Source organism: Austrofundulus limnaeus, unplaced genomic scaffold (genome assembly GCF_001266775.1).
Source record: "Austrofundulus limnaeus strain Quisiro unplaced genomic scaffold, Austrofundulus_limnaeus-1.0 Scaffold164, whole genome shotgun sequence".
Lineage (NCBI taxonomy): Eukaryota > Metazoa > Chordata > Actinopteri > Cyprinodontiformes > Rivulidae > Austrofundulus > Austrofundulus limnaeus.
The window spans coordinates 824769-840337 of NW_013952566.1; the positions used below are offsets into that span (position 1 = coordinate 824769).

The window sequence follows — 15569 nt, forward strand, 5'->3', positions numbered from 1 at the left end:
ACTTATCCAGAGATATGACTTCATTTGTTTTGTTGGTTAGAATAACACATTACTGTTTGGTCTGAATCCTAATTTCATGTAAATTTATTGAGTGATTTTTGATGTCAATATAAAAAGGAAACCTCAAATAGTATTTGTGCATTAAGCTTTCCCAAATGGAAAGAAACAAAAACATTAGCTCACAGGGAAATTTTCAAAACCTTAAGGCATTCTTCTTTAAAATCAGGGGTTTGTTGCTACTGCTAAAAAAAGTGCTTGAAAAATATTTTTTAGGATTATATTTCAGACAGTTCATTCAAATGATACGTTTATAAGGCATTAATTTGTTATATTTTGACAAAATGCAATTTTTGCACGTTTAACACTAATTTCTCCACATTTCACTTTTGTACTTAATCCTCGTTTCGATGCGATGATGGGTCACATATTTTCCTAGCAGAGCACTTGGCTGTCAGACTGCAGGTTTACTCGTGGTTCCCAGAGTCTCTATAAGTAGAATGGGAGGCAGAGCTTTAGGTTTTCAGGCCTCTCTGTTGGAACAAACTTCCAGTTTCTGTCCGTGAGGCTGAAACTCTGTTTACTTTTAAGATCAGGTTCAAGTCTTTTCTTTTTTGATAAATTCTATCTTTAGGGTTGGTAAGACTGGGTTTCATGCAGGGGTGGAGCCAGCAGGGGGGGGGCCATGGCCACCATGGAAAAATCTTTGGCCACCCCAACAGCTGCTTTTGCAACATTTTGGCRAATCCATTTCTATAATGTTCAACTGCACTGCTCAAATCAGTAATTCTACATGGTAGTCACTGTTCATGCACGTAAAAAACAGAATAAGCAAGAAACACAATTAGATCCTCAGAAAACTGCCATGTAGGGAAATAAATTACTTTTTTTTTTTTTTTGGCTGACTCCACGTGTGACCAGTGGTCCCAGTCTGGCCACATTTATAAAATCTTCCAGGCTCTTCTGTTAGTTTCTGCTGCGATCAGTTTAGACTTCTGGAGGACAAACTGACCACCCTTCCCCACTCTGCCGCCGACTCATTGACCTGTTTTTGCTTTTGTTTTCCTAGAAACTACACCTGGAGCAATCCTTCTGTTTGTCTCTTTTCTGCTGGCAGAAGCAGAAGAATTTCTGCATGATTTGCCTCGGATTGGATTGATAACTTTCAAAAAAGTGCTGGAGATTACTTTTATAATGAATTGAAAATTATAACTGGATTGAACTAAGCTATACTTCAACTATACATAGTTGAGATTGATGTATTTGTACAGGCTTTAAATAAACTGATGAGAAATTAAGCGTGGTCATTGGAGATGTTTTCAACAGGAGTTAAAGCCTAAAATGTTCAAAAAAAAGTTTCAAACTTGTAAGCAGGAAAACACTGAGGAAGCATTTAAATATAAGAACAAATATGTGTGGTTTAAAACTGAATAACTTTAATATACTCAAAACAGTACAACAGATAAGGTCAGGAGTTCATATGGTTGATGCATCAACCCAAAAAGTACATTGAAATATTAACTTAGTTGTTTCAAGTACAAATATTACTAAGCTTTTGAAGAAAGTGTCCTATCACCAACTAAATTGTTTTATTCCATTTGTTTATTTTAAAGTTAATGAGTTCTGAAGACCTCAGACCGTGAGAACCACTGATACAGGACTGGTTTGTGTGGAACTAAACGGCTCTCTAGCATCACCATGAGGTCATGTTGTGACACTGCAACATCAGTGCTAAGAAACAGAGCAACACGCTTTAAGGTTTGATTTATTCCTTTATTAGATGTTAAGAAAATCCACAATGAAACAAAATAATTTACTCAGGGTGTACATGAAATCAGAACACATCTACTCGGGACAGATGGGATTCAGGAACATAAAGGAGGAGGGGAAGGGGAGGAGGAATGAAAAAAGGACCAGGAAAACTCGTGTTTTCACTGCTGGTTATGTTCTTTAGAAACTCAGCAACCCTTTTTATTCCTTGAACACATTTTCCTGTCGAACATTTTGTTTTTCTGTCCTTGTTTTAAAACAGAACCTATCAAAACGGGAAGAGAAAGATGGGATCCATCCCATGTAAATGTTTCTTGTACACAAACACAGAGCATTCTCTCACTGATTTCACCTCAATGTTTTTTTTTTAACTAAAATGTGTTCAACTTAAAAAGATGGGAGTGTGATGTTTTTGCATGCTTTATTTCTCAGAAACATTCCAAAAGTTTTWTTTTTTTTTTTTTCTCGGTTGTCCCTCGCTCAAAAAGTAACCCGCATGCAAAAATACCTGCATGTGTCTCCTTTTCCTCTCCAATGTTTACATGTGCCAAGGTGTTGCATAGAACTCAGGGAACGTCCCTCCACACTGCTTATGCAATCCAACAATGGCTTCTTTTTTCAGTTTTATTTTTATTTAAACTAAAGCTCTACATTAATGTCAGCCACATCTGATTTGCCTTGAAATAAACTCCTGTCAACAATTAAAAAGAAAAAAAAGAAAAGTACATTAATGCATCAATACAATGTCACAGGTCTGAGTGTATGCGTGTATTAAAAAATTCCTGAGTATCTGACTGTCAAAGAAAATGGGGGTGAGGGGGGGAGACAAGATCCTGAAGCTGCGCAAGTTTTTTTTTTTTGTTCTATACTTTTATTTTTTTGACCTACAAACAAATCTTAGGCTTAAACAAACTTTGTTAAAGCAGAAGCCATTTCCCAAAGCCATGCTCAAACTATATGCCTTCACCAGGGACAGCACGCGACAGCAAACACACTTTCACTTCATCGCTAAAGGGAGGAGTTTAAATATCTGTGCTTTACTTTCCTTCTATTTGTGACAATAAACCTGCACTTCAACTATCTTTTTAGRCTGATTAAAATAAGTTTTTTTTCTTTTGGGGGTGGGAGAATAATGCTATTGAGAAACACAAAGCATTTATGATTCTATTCAGTTTGACTTTTCAAACATAAAATTCTGATAAAGGTTCCTAAAGCATGGCTCAAAGATTTTGTAGCTAATTGTTTCTTTCAGATTTACGACACTGCTCGGATGCGTATGTGTTCCTGTGAACGTCCGATAGATACAGAAACATATTGCTGGCACCCCAGAAAAGAAAAGAAAAAAAATAAAATTAATTTATCTCAATATATTGTGAAAATGTTATTAGAGCAATACTTTTGTTCGAACAAAATGTTTTTGCATTATTACAACATATAAACTTGTTTGGGTTATAACAGTAATGCAAGATTATTTTTATCTTTTCCTAAAGTGACAAATTTTTTTAAAAAGTTCAAATTAATGTGATAAGTACAACGGTGTATTAGGGCCATTTTGCGGATGAAAAATTAAAAAAAGAGTAAATCTCTGCCAAAAAATAAATAAAAATCAGAAATTTTGAGATTAGTTTTAGGATTTTTTCAGGGGGAAGGAAATTCTCTGAGCTCAAAAAGTCAGAAATTTGCAAAAAAGAAAAAAAATGGGATTATTTCAGAAATTTAAGGGAAAATAGGAAATTCTCTTTTCTAGAAAAGTCATAAATTTGTGAAGAAAAGAATTCAAAAATTTCCATGATTGTAAATTTCTGACTTTACAATGTCAGAAAAGCTCTAGTTTAAATATCACGTTTTTGTTTTTAATCGTGGAAATGAGTTTTCTTTGTGCAAATTTACGACTGAGCTCAGAATTTCCTTTTTTTTCTTTGAAAATTCCTTAAATTAATCTCAAAATGAGTTYTTGGAGATTTACTCCTCTTTTTCAACTGCAAACCATCCCAAATACGCCATCATAGATAAGTGTATATATATTGTAATAATGTGGAAAATATGAATGTACATAAAAATATACCATTAACTTGAAAATTTTTTGACAACTTTACCAATAAACTTTTCATGTCAACAAATTGTTTTCACATTAATATACATAACAAAAATGTAATCCCATCTAATTTTTATCTTGATGAAATTGTCTAAAAGTGTTAACTTGTGACAAGTTTGTATGCTGTAATATTATGAAAACATTTTGTGTGAGAAATCTGTAAAATATAACGTTAATGTAAAAAAATGTGTTGTTCGAACTATATTTTTTTTAGACATATCGTTCTGTGTTTTTAAATTTTGCAGGAGTGGCAGCTTCCATTTATTGGAGTCAAACATTTGAGATAAAAGTTCAAAAACAATCTGAACCAGTGTCTTCACGAGTTCTGTCACCACACTAAAAACAGTGAGACAATCAATGTTTTAACAAGATATTTTGCAAAACAAAGAAAAAAAAAAAAGAAAAACACACCTCATATGAAACAAATCTTAAGAGTAATTACTGATGGTTTATTTGGTTTGATGTTTGCCCCACAGCTCTTGTTTACGTGTTTGCCCGGTGGACAGTCTGGTGGTTTTGTCTGTTTTGTTTTTTTGGGGGGTTTTGAACTGAAAAGTTTCATTGAAAAATGGGCTTTAAATATATTTTATGCCTCAGCAATTAGAGGTCAAACAAAATAAGGTGTTACCTTAAAATAAACAAAACAAACCACATTAAACCAGAACTTTTTTTTGTTGTTTTTTCAAATTATATTTATGGAGTCTGCCTGGCCAACAAAATATGCCATCAACTTATTATAGCTGTATTACTGAACTGCAACTTCAAACGATTTCTGAACATATTTATAGCACCAATAGTCTGTACCATAGAAATGATAAAACAAAAAAAAACAAAGCTTTGTTTAGTTGCAACACAACTGTCTGGAGAAATGGTTGTGCCGTCTCGAGTTTTTACCTCAAAGCATTTTTTTTTGTAATTTTTGACCCCAATCTTTTACAGCTTTGCATTTTAAACAAGATTGGTATTTTTCCTACAAAACTGATTATTTTTCTGTTCAAACGTTTTATTTTAGCCTCACAAACCACACTATTTCTAAACTAGGCTTTGAAAGACTTTCACCATTCCAAAGGAAAAAAAAGACAAACTTCACACACACAGGGAAGTTATGGATGTTTAGAAGAAAGCTGCACACATTCTCTACTTCACATTCAGAAAAATCATCCACACAAACTATTTGAATTCAACTCTCGAATGGTTGAAAAAGTAAAGCTCTCTACAAAGGTCTTTCTGAACTGAAGATGGCCAAGCAGAGGATGCGGTAGCAGTCGTTTCACACGACATCAGTTTCAACTAGAAGAAGCGGTGTGAGACCGGCTGGACGAACACATGCACAACCATTCGGATGCCACCAACCACCAAAATCTTGGTTCAAACTCAAAATGGTGGGAACAAAAGCTGAGAACAGAACAAAATGTTGTCTCTACAAGCTAACTGTGAGTTCTGAAGAGGATTGGTGAGCAGAAGAACTATGGCATCACTCAGACAGAACATGTTTTTTTTGTCGTTGTTTTTTAAGTATTTCTACTTTTGCTTATTTTGTTGATCTGATTGTTGATTACACAAGGTTGTTTTGAAGTTAGTAAATGAAAAACCAACAGGGGTTATGTGTTGGGGTTTCRGAGAGGTGTCTCAGAAAAGTAGCCTACGTTAGGTTTGCCAGCTCTGAGATGACCCTGAATCTATGCTGGTAGAGGTCCAGTCCCAAGAGCGGGGAGGTTTCCTCTCTGTGACAGGTGTCCTCTGCAAAACCGGAGACTTCAAATGTTGCTGCTCCCTGAAGGAGGAAAAAAAACAAAACAAATCAGTTAGGTTGTTGCAAAACAAAATGTGTTTTTCTTGATTTAAAAGCTGCAGGAGATCTGCTGGTTGTAAATTAATTCAGCTCTAATTTGAACTCTTGCACACACTAGGGGTCTGTTTTGTTCAGGCCAAAACCTGTAGCACCTCTGAGGTCCATCCATCCATTATTTTTACCCAGTTCTTCCTTCCAGGGTTAAAGCCGTCWCTGTGTGAGGGGCGGGGTACACCCTGGACAGGTCACAAGTCCATCACACCTCGAAGCATTAAAAGTGCCGTTCAAAAATGGTTTTATGACCACAGTCACGGTTCAGTTGCGCTCCAATGAGCTGAAAGTAACCAGTCATTGAGTAAATGGAGCTTCTCCACGTTGCTGTTGGGATCATACGTTCATTCAAACAGACAGTCCCTGCTGCTTCTCTTTTCCCTTCTCACATGGCGAGGACACAGTTACACCATTTTTAAAGAGATGCTGATGCTGTGTTWAAACACAGCACTGCGTGCAAACTAGATATTTTGGTTATAGTTTTGAAAACCCCACCTATTTTACAATGAACGCTCCAACAACSTGAAAACTGGGCTAACTGCTGGGTTCAGTGGCAAGGAAAGACTTCAGCCGTAGACSTAGTTTTCTGTCTAAAACCTCAAAACAATTAATACTTTACCTGTTGTAGATAGTGTCTTAAGATGCCTCAGTTAGGAGACAGAGTTTAGTTCTGACACAAATATTGAGCTAACAGCTAGTCGTGACACAAAGCAGWTTGCTGCCATCATAAACAGAAACTTTTGAGTTGTTTTGAGACGGTAGCAGTTCACTTTGAMTTTAGCTGCTTTCATACCTGTTAAATTCACCTCCACTGACTAGACTATTTAAAAACCTTTTACACAGAAATGTTCTACAATAGACCACTTTTCCTTTAAGGGTGTAAAAATTTGAAAATGGTCTTTAAAAACAAAACACGGTATAGCCTTCATGAGTAAAACTGTCTAAATCGGCTTTAAGAAGAACAGAAGTGAACGGGTACAGTTGAAGGCCCACATTACCAAGAACTTATTATTAGTCTCATTCCGACTCCAAAATACTGTATATACACTAGGTGTGCACCAAAAAAAATAGTTTTACAACAGAATCGTGGATCTCATTTACAAAGATTCAAAATCGATTTAAAATGTCCCAAAATCGATTTTTATAAATAAAAAAACAAAGTAAATCCAAAGGCTGTCAGTCTCCAATTTGTAACTACATGATGACGTCCTTACATCATGTAGCTGCTTCTGGAACATATGAATGTGCAGAAAGCACCAAAACAAAGAGGAAACTACAGAACTGCAGGAAAGAAAGATTCAAATGGCCCTGTCTTCACCGAATGTTAAGATTTGGGCTCATTTTGTTTTTTACTGAATGAATCTGAGTTTGACATGAGGGAGGTGTGCGAGATTTGCAAAATGAAGATAAAGCACGTTGGGAACACAACAAATGGGCTCACATTATCAGTTTTGAATGAAAAATCAATTTTGAATTGAATCGTGGCCCCAAAAATCTGAATCGAATCGTGACAGATTAAAAGATTCCCACCCCTAATGTGTACCCCCTAAGATTCTGTTTTGATCAAATCCAACAGCGTTCTAATTGTCCAGGGGACAGAGTTTTAATGAAAATCAAAGTCTGAAATTTAGATTTACCTGTACAATGAGATCCAGGGAAAAGTGGGGAACAAACTGCATTCTGCCACCAGCACTCATCTTGCTGGTTACCAGTTCCACCCTGCCCACTTAGATTTAACAGAGGAAACTAGACAAGACAAAGAATAATTAGTTGTTGTTTCAGGCGACCACACAGAGACCTACCAGCTTACAGATGTTTTGTTTTTTTGTTACCTTTAATAACACGTTAACTGAAACTAATCAAATTGTTATTAAGAAGCACTTACCTCTGGCACATCGCCAACATAGTCATAGGCAATCCCATACTTTGGGATCTGACTTGCTGGTGAACATAAACAGGACCGTTTTTCTCCTGAAGTTTCCTCTGCTTGAATCTCGCAGACGTCGGTCTGTTCACCTGCGCTTGATGCTGCCGTTGCCATTTCGCAATTTAAGCAACTCTCTTGCTCAGAGATCGGCAGGAGGGTGCTAGAACCCTCCTGTGAATCCAAAGAGGTCTGGGCACTTTTCTCCATGCCAGACTTCTTTAATCTGGGTAAAAATTTACCAGATTCCAGTTCTGACTTCCCATAATAAGGGCCCTCGCATTCTGCATCCTCCTCCAAAGGTTTTAGGTCTGCCTGAGGATCATCAAAGACGTCCACCGGTGCTGCCGTAGGAAAACTCATCTCCTCTTTGTCKGTCTCGGCCTCCGAATCGCTCACTCCACCGGGAGACAACTCGGAGGTCGATATTGGTCGGAAATGAGTCCTAGGGGAAATGCGAATGGCTCTATACTGTGTTCGGTTGAGGCCATATATTCGTGAGTGGAAGGCCTCACTCTCAGAGTCCGAGCAAAGGATGGATTTAGGCTTGAATCCTGGACTGAAAGAAGCCATGTCCTCGGGCTCAAAAGAACACTCTACATGGAGGACTTGAGAGAAGGGATTGTTCAGGTTAAAGGATGCAAAGGGATATTTTAAGCTTTGCTCCTCGCGATGCCAGCCTCCGCAAGATCCAAGCAAATCTTCATGGAAGATCAAAGAAAATCCCTTATTCAGTCCATCTCCACCTCCTCTACTGGCTTGGTCGCTCTGCCCGAAGGAAACGAGGGGCCTCCACAGGGGCCTGTGTCCGGGGGCAAAGCAGCTGCCAGGGTTCATAAGCACATCTCTCCCAGTGATGGTTAGCATGTCTGAGCCAGACACRGAGGCAGCTGCAGCGGCACATTGTAGCAGGTTTTCCTGGGTATCACCTGGTGGCACAACAGCCCAATTCTTATCACCGCTTAGTGTTTTTAACTCTCCATACACCCCTCCAAGGATGAACGATGTACTATCCTTGTCAGAGTTCAAGTCCCAGGGCTTGGACGGAGTCATATAATCCCCTGCAGCATCTACCTTGGAGAGTTTGTTTTTGGCTATGTCCTGTTCTTCCTTCTTGCCTTCCCAGAGGTGATACTCAGACCGCTGCACTGCTTTTTTCTCGGGTCCCTGAACTGGAACTCCTTTTGTCTGGACCTCTAGACAGTTGCAACAATAAGCGCCCGGCTCATCTGAAAAAAGCCCCTTGTTTGATTTTTCTGCTCCGTGCTGAGACACGGCAGAATTACCATCTCCAATTGCAGTCCAAATGTCTTTTATTATCCCTGAGCTGTAATCATCACTCTGTTGGTTTGTGTTGTCCGAAAACATGCCAGTGCTGTACCGTTTACTCTCATCCTCTTCCAGTGCTATGCCACAGACGGACTCCAATTTAGATTTTTTGGTGAAGGTCTGACTGGACACTGTGCCAACGCTGACCTTCTCAGATTGTTTGCCAGAGTTCTCTTGTAAAAACTCTAAGATTTCATCTTCCAGATATGTACCGGAGAGAGGAGGGATAACACAATCTGTCTCTTCGTTGCWAATTTGAGCAGCGTCCTCTGCCGGTGCGTTTCCCAGCTCGTTGTCTGACCGAGTCTCCTCCGAATGGGACCATGGGCTGCAAGTTCGTGTTGATAGGTTGGAACAGTGTTCAGTTTCGTCAAAGGCACTATTTTTGGTCCATATTAGCAAACGTGACTGTTTATTTGAATGCGGGTCGAGACAGCTACTAGAGTCCGTGTTGTTTTCGTGACCAACGGTGAGTGAGTCTTGGGGGAAGGGAAAAGTGGGGCTTTCATACTGCAGCTCGAAAATGGAGAAGCAGGATGAGTTTAAACCAGATGGCTCACTGGTAGCTTCAGGAGCAGGTGGCTCTTCCGGATTTTTACGTAGCTTACTTAGGGTCAGAGAAACACTATCCAGAAGAGGGGAGAGCCGAACGGGAGAGTCCGCTATGAAGCTTTCTCCATCAATATCTTCGGAAGTGGATGGTGAATAGTATCCCCACATCTGAACCATGTTTTCAAGATCCTCCATTAAAAACCCAACGGATCCTGAAGCTTCCTGCGAGTCTGCCCGTATTGCACTTTCCCCTTGCTGCTCAAGGCCATCTAAGACTAAACAACATTCTGCCTCGTTGTCTGCTTGCTCTTTGCTTTTCTGCCGAATCATGCTTAAGATTCGACTCTCTTGTTTCGTGTCTGAGGCACTAGTATCCAATATGGATTGATAAATATCAACTTCATAGAAGTGAGTAAATTCGGACAGATGCTTGTCATCTAAATCTCTACTATCCTCTGGCTGAGGGCAGCCTGAAGTTCCAGTGAGGTCAGCAGTTTCATCGTATGCTTCGCCGGGCCCCTCCACAAAGTGCCCATCCACAAACGAGCCTGCCGCTAAATAGGCTCTCTGGTGGTTCTCATTGGTAATGCAGATTCCCTGGATTTGTTCTGGCAGCCTCTCCCTCTCCGCAGACAAACCAAAGCCATCCGGAGAGCCGACCTTGCTTCGATACTTTGTTTCAAGCTTGCTTTGACAGCTGCTGAAAGGTACAAAGTACTCTGTGATGGGTTCAGTGTACCAAAGCGGCTCCTCCATGTACTCTTTGTTTCTGGCCTCAACCCTGGACTCTCTTGCTTCCGCCCAGCCTGGATCTTTATGAATCTCCTTCAGCGGTCGCTTCCCCTTCTTGTAAAGCTGTGGTTGTTTGGCAGCGCTGCCAGCTGTGCTGCTCCCACTCCCTCCTGTGTTTCTTCTCTCCTCTTTATCAATGAGCTTCATCTGCAGCTTCACCTGCCCGCTGTTGCGTGTTCTCTTCGTTTTGCCAGCCTCCCTGGATTTGTGCCTCACTCTAACTGTTTTGCTTCTGGATGACTTGGAGTCACCCTGGTTCCCACTTGAGCTCGAACCTGCCTCACTAGAGCCAGAAGACCAGGATCTGGGTCGATATTTGCCCTCAGATCTGTGTCTAGTCTGTCTCTTCGTGAGACCAGTAGGTTTCACCTCTTCAGCGGCACCACTGTGGTATCGGTTCTCTTTCTCCTTCTTGTTTCGTCGTTGCTGGCATCTGTCGCTGGTCACAGTAGCGATGGTGCAGCACGACTCCAGGTTTCGCTCCTTTGTAGCTTCGCCTTCACTGTTGCAGTCTTTGGGGGAGGATGTGTCTGTGCTGGTTTGAGGGGCTGCAGAGGATGATGAACTGGAGTAAGCGCAGGCCTTTGCCTTGTTCCACACCGTCATGATCTCTTGGAGACAAACAGGTTTCTCAGACAAAGGAGGAAAGGCTTCATAATACCTGCAATCAAGAAACAAAATTGCATTTAAATTAAAACAGTCATCCAAATATAAAAAATATATAAAAAATATAAAAATATCATCCAAATATTATAAATACCGCCACTTAATATCCACAACCACAAAGCTTACATTTCCACCTGATCCTTTGAAGAGGGAGAATCAGCTCGCTCTGGTGACTGAGAGCCATCTGATTTCTTCTGAATGCACTTGTCTTCTGTAACATAAACCAAACAACAAAACATATTATTAGAACACTTACGATTTAGTAAATTATCCTTATCATCTGCAGCTTTCTAAATATAACACATAATCAAACCTTTCTGTTTGTTCTGGATGTCCTTAAGTTTGGAGCAAAGCTCTTCAACCAGGCTCTCAATTCCAGAGTTCTGTACAGGAAACAAAGACAAGAGAAGGATTTGAGGTTCATATCGTTCATAAGCTCCTAACTAGGTACTCTGGTTCTGTAAATCTAAGAACTATAAAGTTCTGTAACTRGTTTTTTTTTATTGTAACTAGTAAATTCTGTTGCATGATGCACACACACTGATGCAAAAACGATCATTTGAATGCAATTTTTTGAAAACTGGCATGAATTCTGAACACCTATATATCCAATATGAGAACGCAAAAGTATAATCAACACAATTTCCAACCGTGACTAATGATGAAAAGTTCAGTAGCCTTGGGTAAGAGCGCTTCGATGGAGACACAAAGAAAGAACCAATGAAAGGCAAGAGGTTGACACACTTTGAGCCAGCTGACTTGTGACAGTTCAGGCATGCTCAGCCATGACGCTGCTATATTTAGCTATAGTGCACAAATGCTTTCAAAAATAAAAAAAAGGCTAAGCAGCAGAGAGATTTCTTCTTCCTGCTTTAAACAGCACATTTACTGCTTGTATAAAGCTCATCTACTACCCATATAAAATGGAGCAATACATGTGTAAACCTTAGATTTGCAGTAAAACATTATCTGATTAAAAACACAGCATACCTCAAAAACAACTCAAAATTCCCAACATAGCTGTTCCTGAACGGAGTGTTCCAGCTACACTCACACACTTGTGCTCTGTTCAGAATAAAAAGGGTTTCTGCTGCACCGTTTCCTTTTACGTCACTGTGCTAATGCAGGTCAGCTGACAGCCGAACTGCTCTGCTGCTTCAATAAATAAATAAAAAAAGTCAAAGCAGAGTCCAGTCTTTAAAGAGAAGCACAACACTCCTGACCTTGACTTGCACACCTTTCACCCATCACTAAAGCAAACCCCTTTACGACTGACCACAGAGGAACAAGTCAGGTATTTTATCTGTTGTCATTTCCTTTTCATTCCAGACTTTTAAAATGACATTTTAAACTGTACTTTAATAGCAGTGCATTCTGACAAAATTTAACCCTAGAATAACCTTTCTGATGACACAACCAAACCAAAAAAAAAGAGAGAGAATACTTTCTCAGTGCAGATGTTGCTTTATTTGATGCTTTGACTTTCCTCACTGACCATCTGCAGAGACCCTTCAGAATGACTATCATAATAAAACATACAAACACAGTTAAATATACAACACTATGTGAAATTTATTCTGAATATTCTTAATTGAAAAGTCTAATTAAAGTTGAATCAAAAAGACTTCAAAGGTTAATAATCACATTAAAAATGGCTAGTGAGATGTTTAAACATAATGAGTGGCTAAAATACAATAAATTATCAATAAATTGGAACAAAACTAAATTTATGATTTTTAGCAACAAAAAAATACACGACTCTATTACAATGTCCATAAATAACAATCTAGTGGAAGGAGTACATGAAGTTACATTTTTAGGGGTTGTCTTGGATCATAAGCTTAACTGGAAATCTCATGTAAAATATATAAAACTAAAACTATGTAAAAGTATTGGACTTCTAAATAAAGTAGAAATATTTTAGAATCATCAACACTCCAGACATTATATTACTCATTTGTTGCTCCGTATCTGACTTATTGTGTAGAGGTATGGGGTAACACACATAAAACCAACACTAAACCTTTGTTCGTGATACAAAAGAAAGTTATGAGAGTTATATATAAAGTGAAGGCAAGGGAACATACAAATACATTTTTTATTCAGTCAAACATCTTGAAACTACAGGATTTAGTTAATTTAAAAATTTTTGTTAGTTATGTTTAAAGCAAGAAAGACATTTTTGCCAATTAATTTACAAAAGTTTTTTGTCTTAAGTTCAAGCGACAGAAATAACCGAAGGAAGTATGATTTCTAAAGTAAAACTGTGCGTACTACTTTAAAGCAAATGTGTATCTCGGTTTATGGAGTAAAATTATGGAATAGTTTGGATGATTATTTGAAAAAATGTTTTACTTTAAATCAATTCAAAATACTTTATAAGGAAAAAATGATTAAGTCTTATACACTTTTGAGTTAGCAATGATGAGAATGACATATTGTTTGCAATTTATATTCTGGATTTAATGTATGCGGCCATGGAAAATACTAATAATTGTAATTATTGAGAAAGGAGCAGGTTTATACAAGGTTTCTCTTTTTCCTGCTTCCTTTTCACTCATGTGTACTAACTGTTAGAAGAAAAACAAGTTTTGTATGTTAATGATGAAATTGTTGAATGGAGTGAATAAACTTATTGATTGAAAACCAGAGCTGGATAAAACTTAGACTAACACCACYMCTCACAAACGCCTTGAGAACWGCAGGATTTGAGCAATCAGGCAGAACAGCTCTTACTTCATCAGATGCAGAACGGAGGCATTGCACTGCGGCTTGCTTCTTCATTTCCTCTAGACTCAGGTCGGTCCCTCCTTTCTTCTTGCTCTTGCCCCATTTCTTCCCAGTTCCCTTCTCCCAKCCCAGGAAGATGTCGTTTTCCTGCCAAATGAAAGGAAAGGACAAGGCAAGCTAATGTTAAAAAGCACTGAATCARCTGCAACACTGCTCTCTAAACAGGTAAGAAAATTTCAGTTAGGAACTGTGTACAAAACTGTTTAATCCTAAGATAAACTGTGTTTCAAAGTGAAACAGAAAATGAACTCAGCAGTGATAAAAAGGTCACSATGTGAAAGAAAACCCTGTAGTTAATCATGCTAAGCAAACTGCTATATTTTATTTTGTTTCCGGTCTCAGGAGCCCACCTGGTCCTGCAGGTCATAGTCGTAGCTGTCATGCAGGAGAAGGCTGAGAACGTAGCGTGTGTAGATCATGGCATCGATCCCACACTTCTCAAGCTCCTGGCCGAGCCAGCTTTGCACCGGCCCRAGCGACTGGAGGAGGGACATCTCTGAGGCAGGCAGGGGCCCCGCGAGGGGGTAGGGGCAAGAGAGGTTCTCAGGAGGAGCGGGACCGTCTGAATCGGTGCTCACTGGACGCATGGGAGCTCAGGTGTTGGCCATTCTCAGGCAGAGCGGCATGGTGACAGGTAGTTACTGTAGGGTGGTGGGTGGAGGAGCAAACAGCGAGAGGATGAGGCAGGACCTATCTGGATGAGGGGGCTGTCACTCCAGAAGGATGCGCTGAAGGGGTTCTACATGGGGAGGCATGTAGGAGGGTGGTTTTTTTAAATTGCTTTAAGCAACAAAAAAGGGATTTTACTCRTGAGGCATGGCTTATGCTGCAGAAAGATCTCAGCTGCTGAGCAAAACACAAAACACTCAGTCAGACGAGTCCATTTTGGAACAGCACTTTACTCCACTGGCACAACCTGAAACAGAGAAAACAAACTGATCAGGTTTTCAATAAACACTTCCAAATGTTAAAAGGTAGAAAGTAGAGAAGAAAAGGAAGTTTTAAGTTCAGAATAGTGCATTAAAGATTTTSACACTATCTTCAGGAACTAAAGAGATGTTCTGACCATGTTTGGGGCTCTGTGGAAAAATTACCAACAATTAATATCTTACAAATAGCTCATCATAAACACTAGTTCTTTGAGCAGTCTGCATTTGGAGAAGTAACTTCAATCCTGACGGGACCGATTAAGCTAATCCAAGCGATGTGCTGTAGTCTTAAAAGAGCTCCGGTTCAAAAACTTTACTGTGGTTCATGTAGATATTTTATAAACACCTGATTTTCTGTCACTCAGTTCTTTTTACACAGAATCTTGTGTTGGCCATCATGTAAAAGAAAACAGTAACAATCAGCATGAGCACTTCCAGCTGTAATTTTCTTTTTTTTTTTTCTAGAATAATTGTGCAGTGGGAATATTATGTAGAGATTTAAAGCAGTAATCGGATTTGGACCACAGTGATGAGCAAATAACTCCAACAGACTAACCTCTGAAGTGCCATCTTAACATTACATTTACTTAGATATTCAAAATTTCATAACAGTTCATGCAAACGTTATAATACACCCTTTTTTATCACAATCAATGATAAATATTAGGAATTTCCTGCAAAAATGGACATCAGGCTTCACAAAATGTTATTGCTCACTGCATTTGCCACAATTTGTGCTTATATAGCCATGGAGTTACACAAATATAGTAATATAGTAATAGTATAGTAATAATATAGTACACATTACGGCAAAGGCTGGTTCACCCCAAAGATCCGGTGCCCCGGCACAAACAGAGCAATGTTGTATATGCTGTTAAGTGC

The 15569-nt window shown here is 39.1% G+C and overlaps 1 protein-coding gene across 3 annotated transcripts in view; it reads right to left on the reverse strand.

Annotated features, from left to right (window-relative positions):
- Window positions 1-1749: 1749 nt before the first annotated feature.
- The window catches only part of kiaa0232 (KIAA0232 ortholog), a 17023-nt gene continuing 3203 nt past the window's right edge, over window positions 1750-15569 (reverse strand). For 2 of the 3 annotated variants that reach the window (XM_014017246.1, XM_014017247.1), the window contains 6 exons: window positions 14109-14674; window positions 13705-13845; window positions 11282-11351; window positions 11095-11179; window positions 7591-10963; window positions 7179-7451 (listed from right to left, as the gene is read on the reverse strand). In XM_014017246.1, coding sequence (XP_013872700.1) covers window positions 7269-7451; window positions 7591-10963; window positions 11095-11179; window positions 11282-11351; window positions 13705-13845; window positions 14109-14345 — 4089 coding nt within the window. In that variant the 5' untranslated portion in view covers window positions 14346-14674 and the 3' untranslated portion in view covers window positions 7179-7268. Of the gene's footprint in view, window positions 5637-7178; window positions 7452-7590; window positions 10964-11094; window positions 11180-11281; window positions 11352-13704; window positions 13846-14108; window positions 14675-15569 lie in introns of those variants that run through there. The other variant, XM_014017248.1, reaches the window with a different exon arrangement.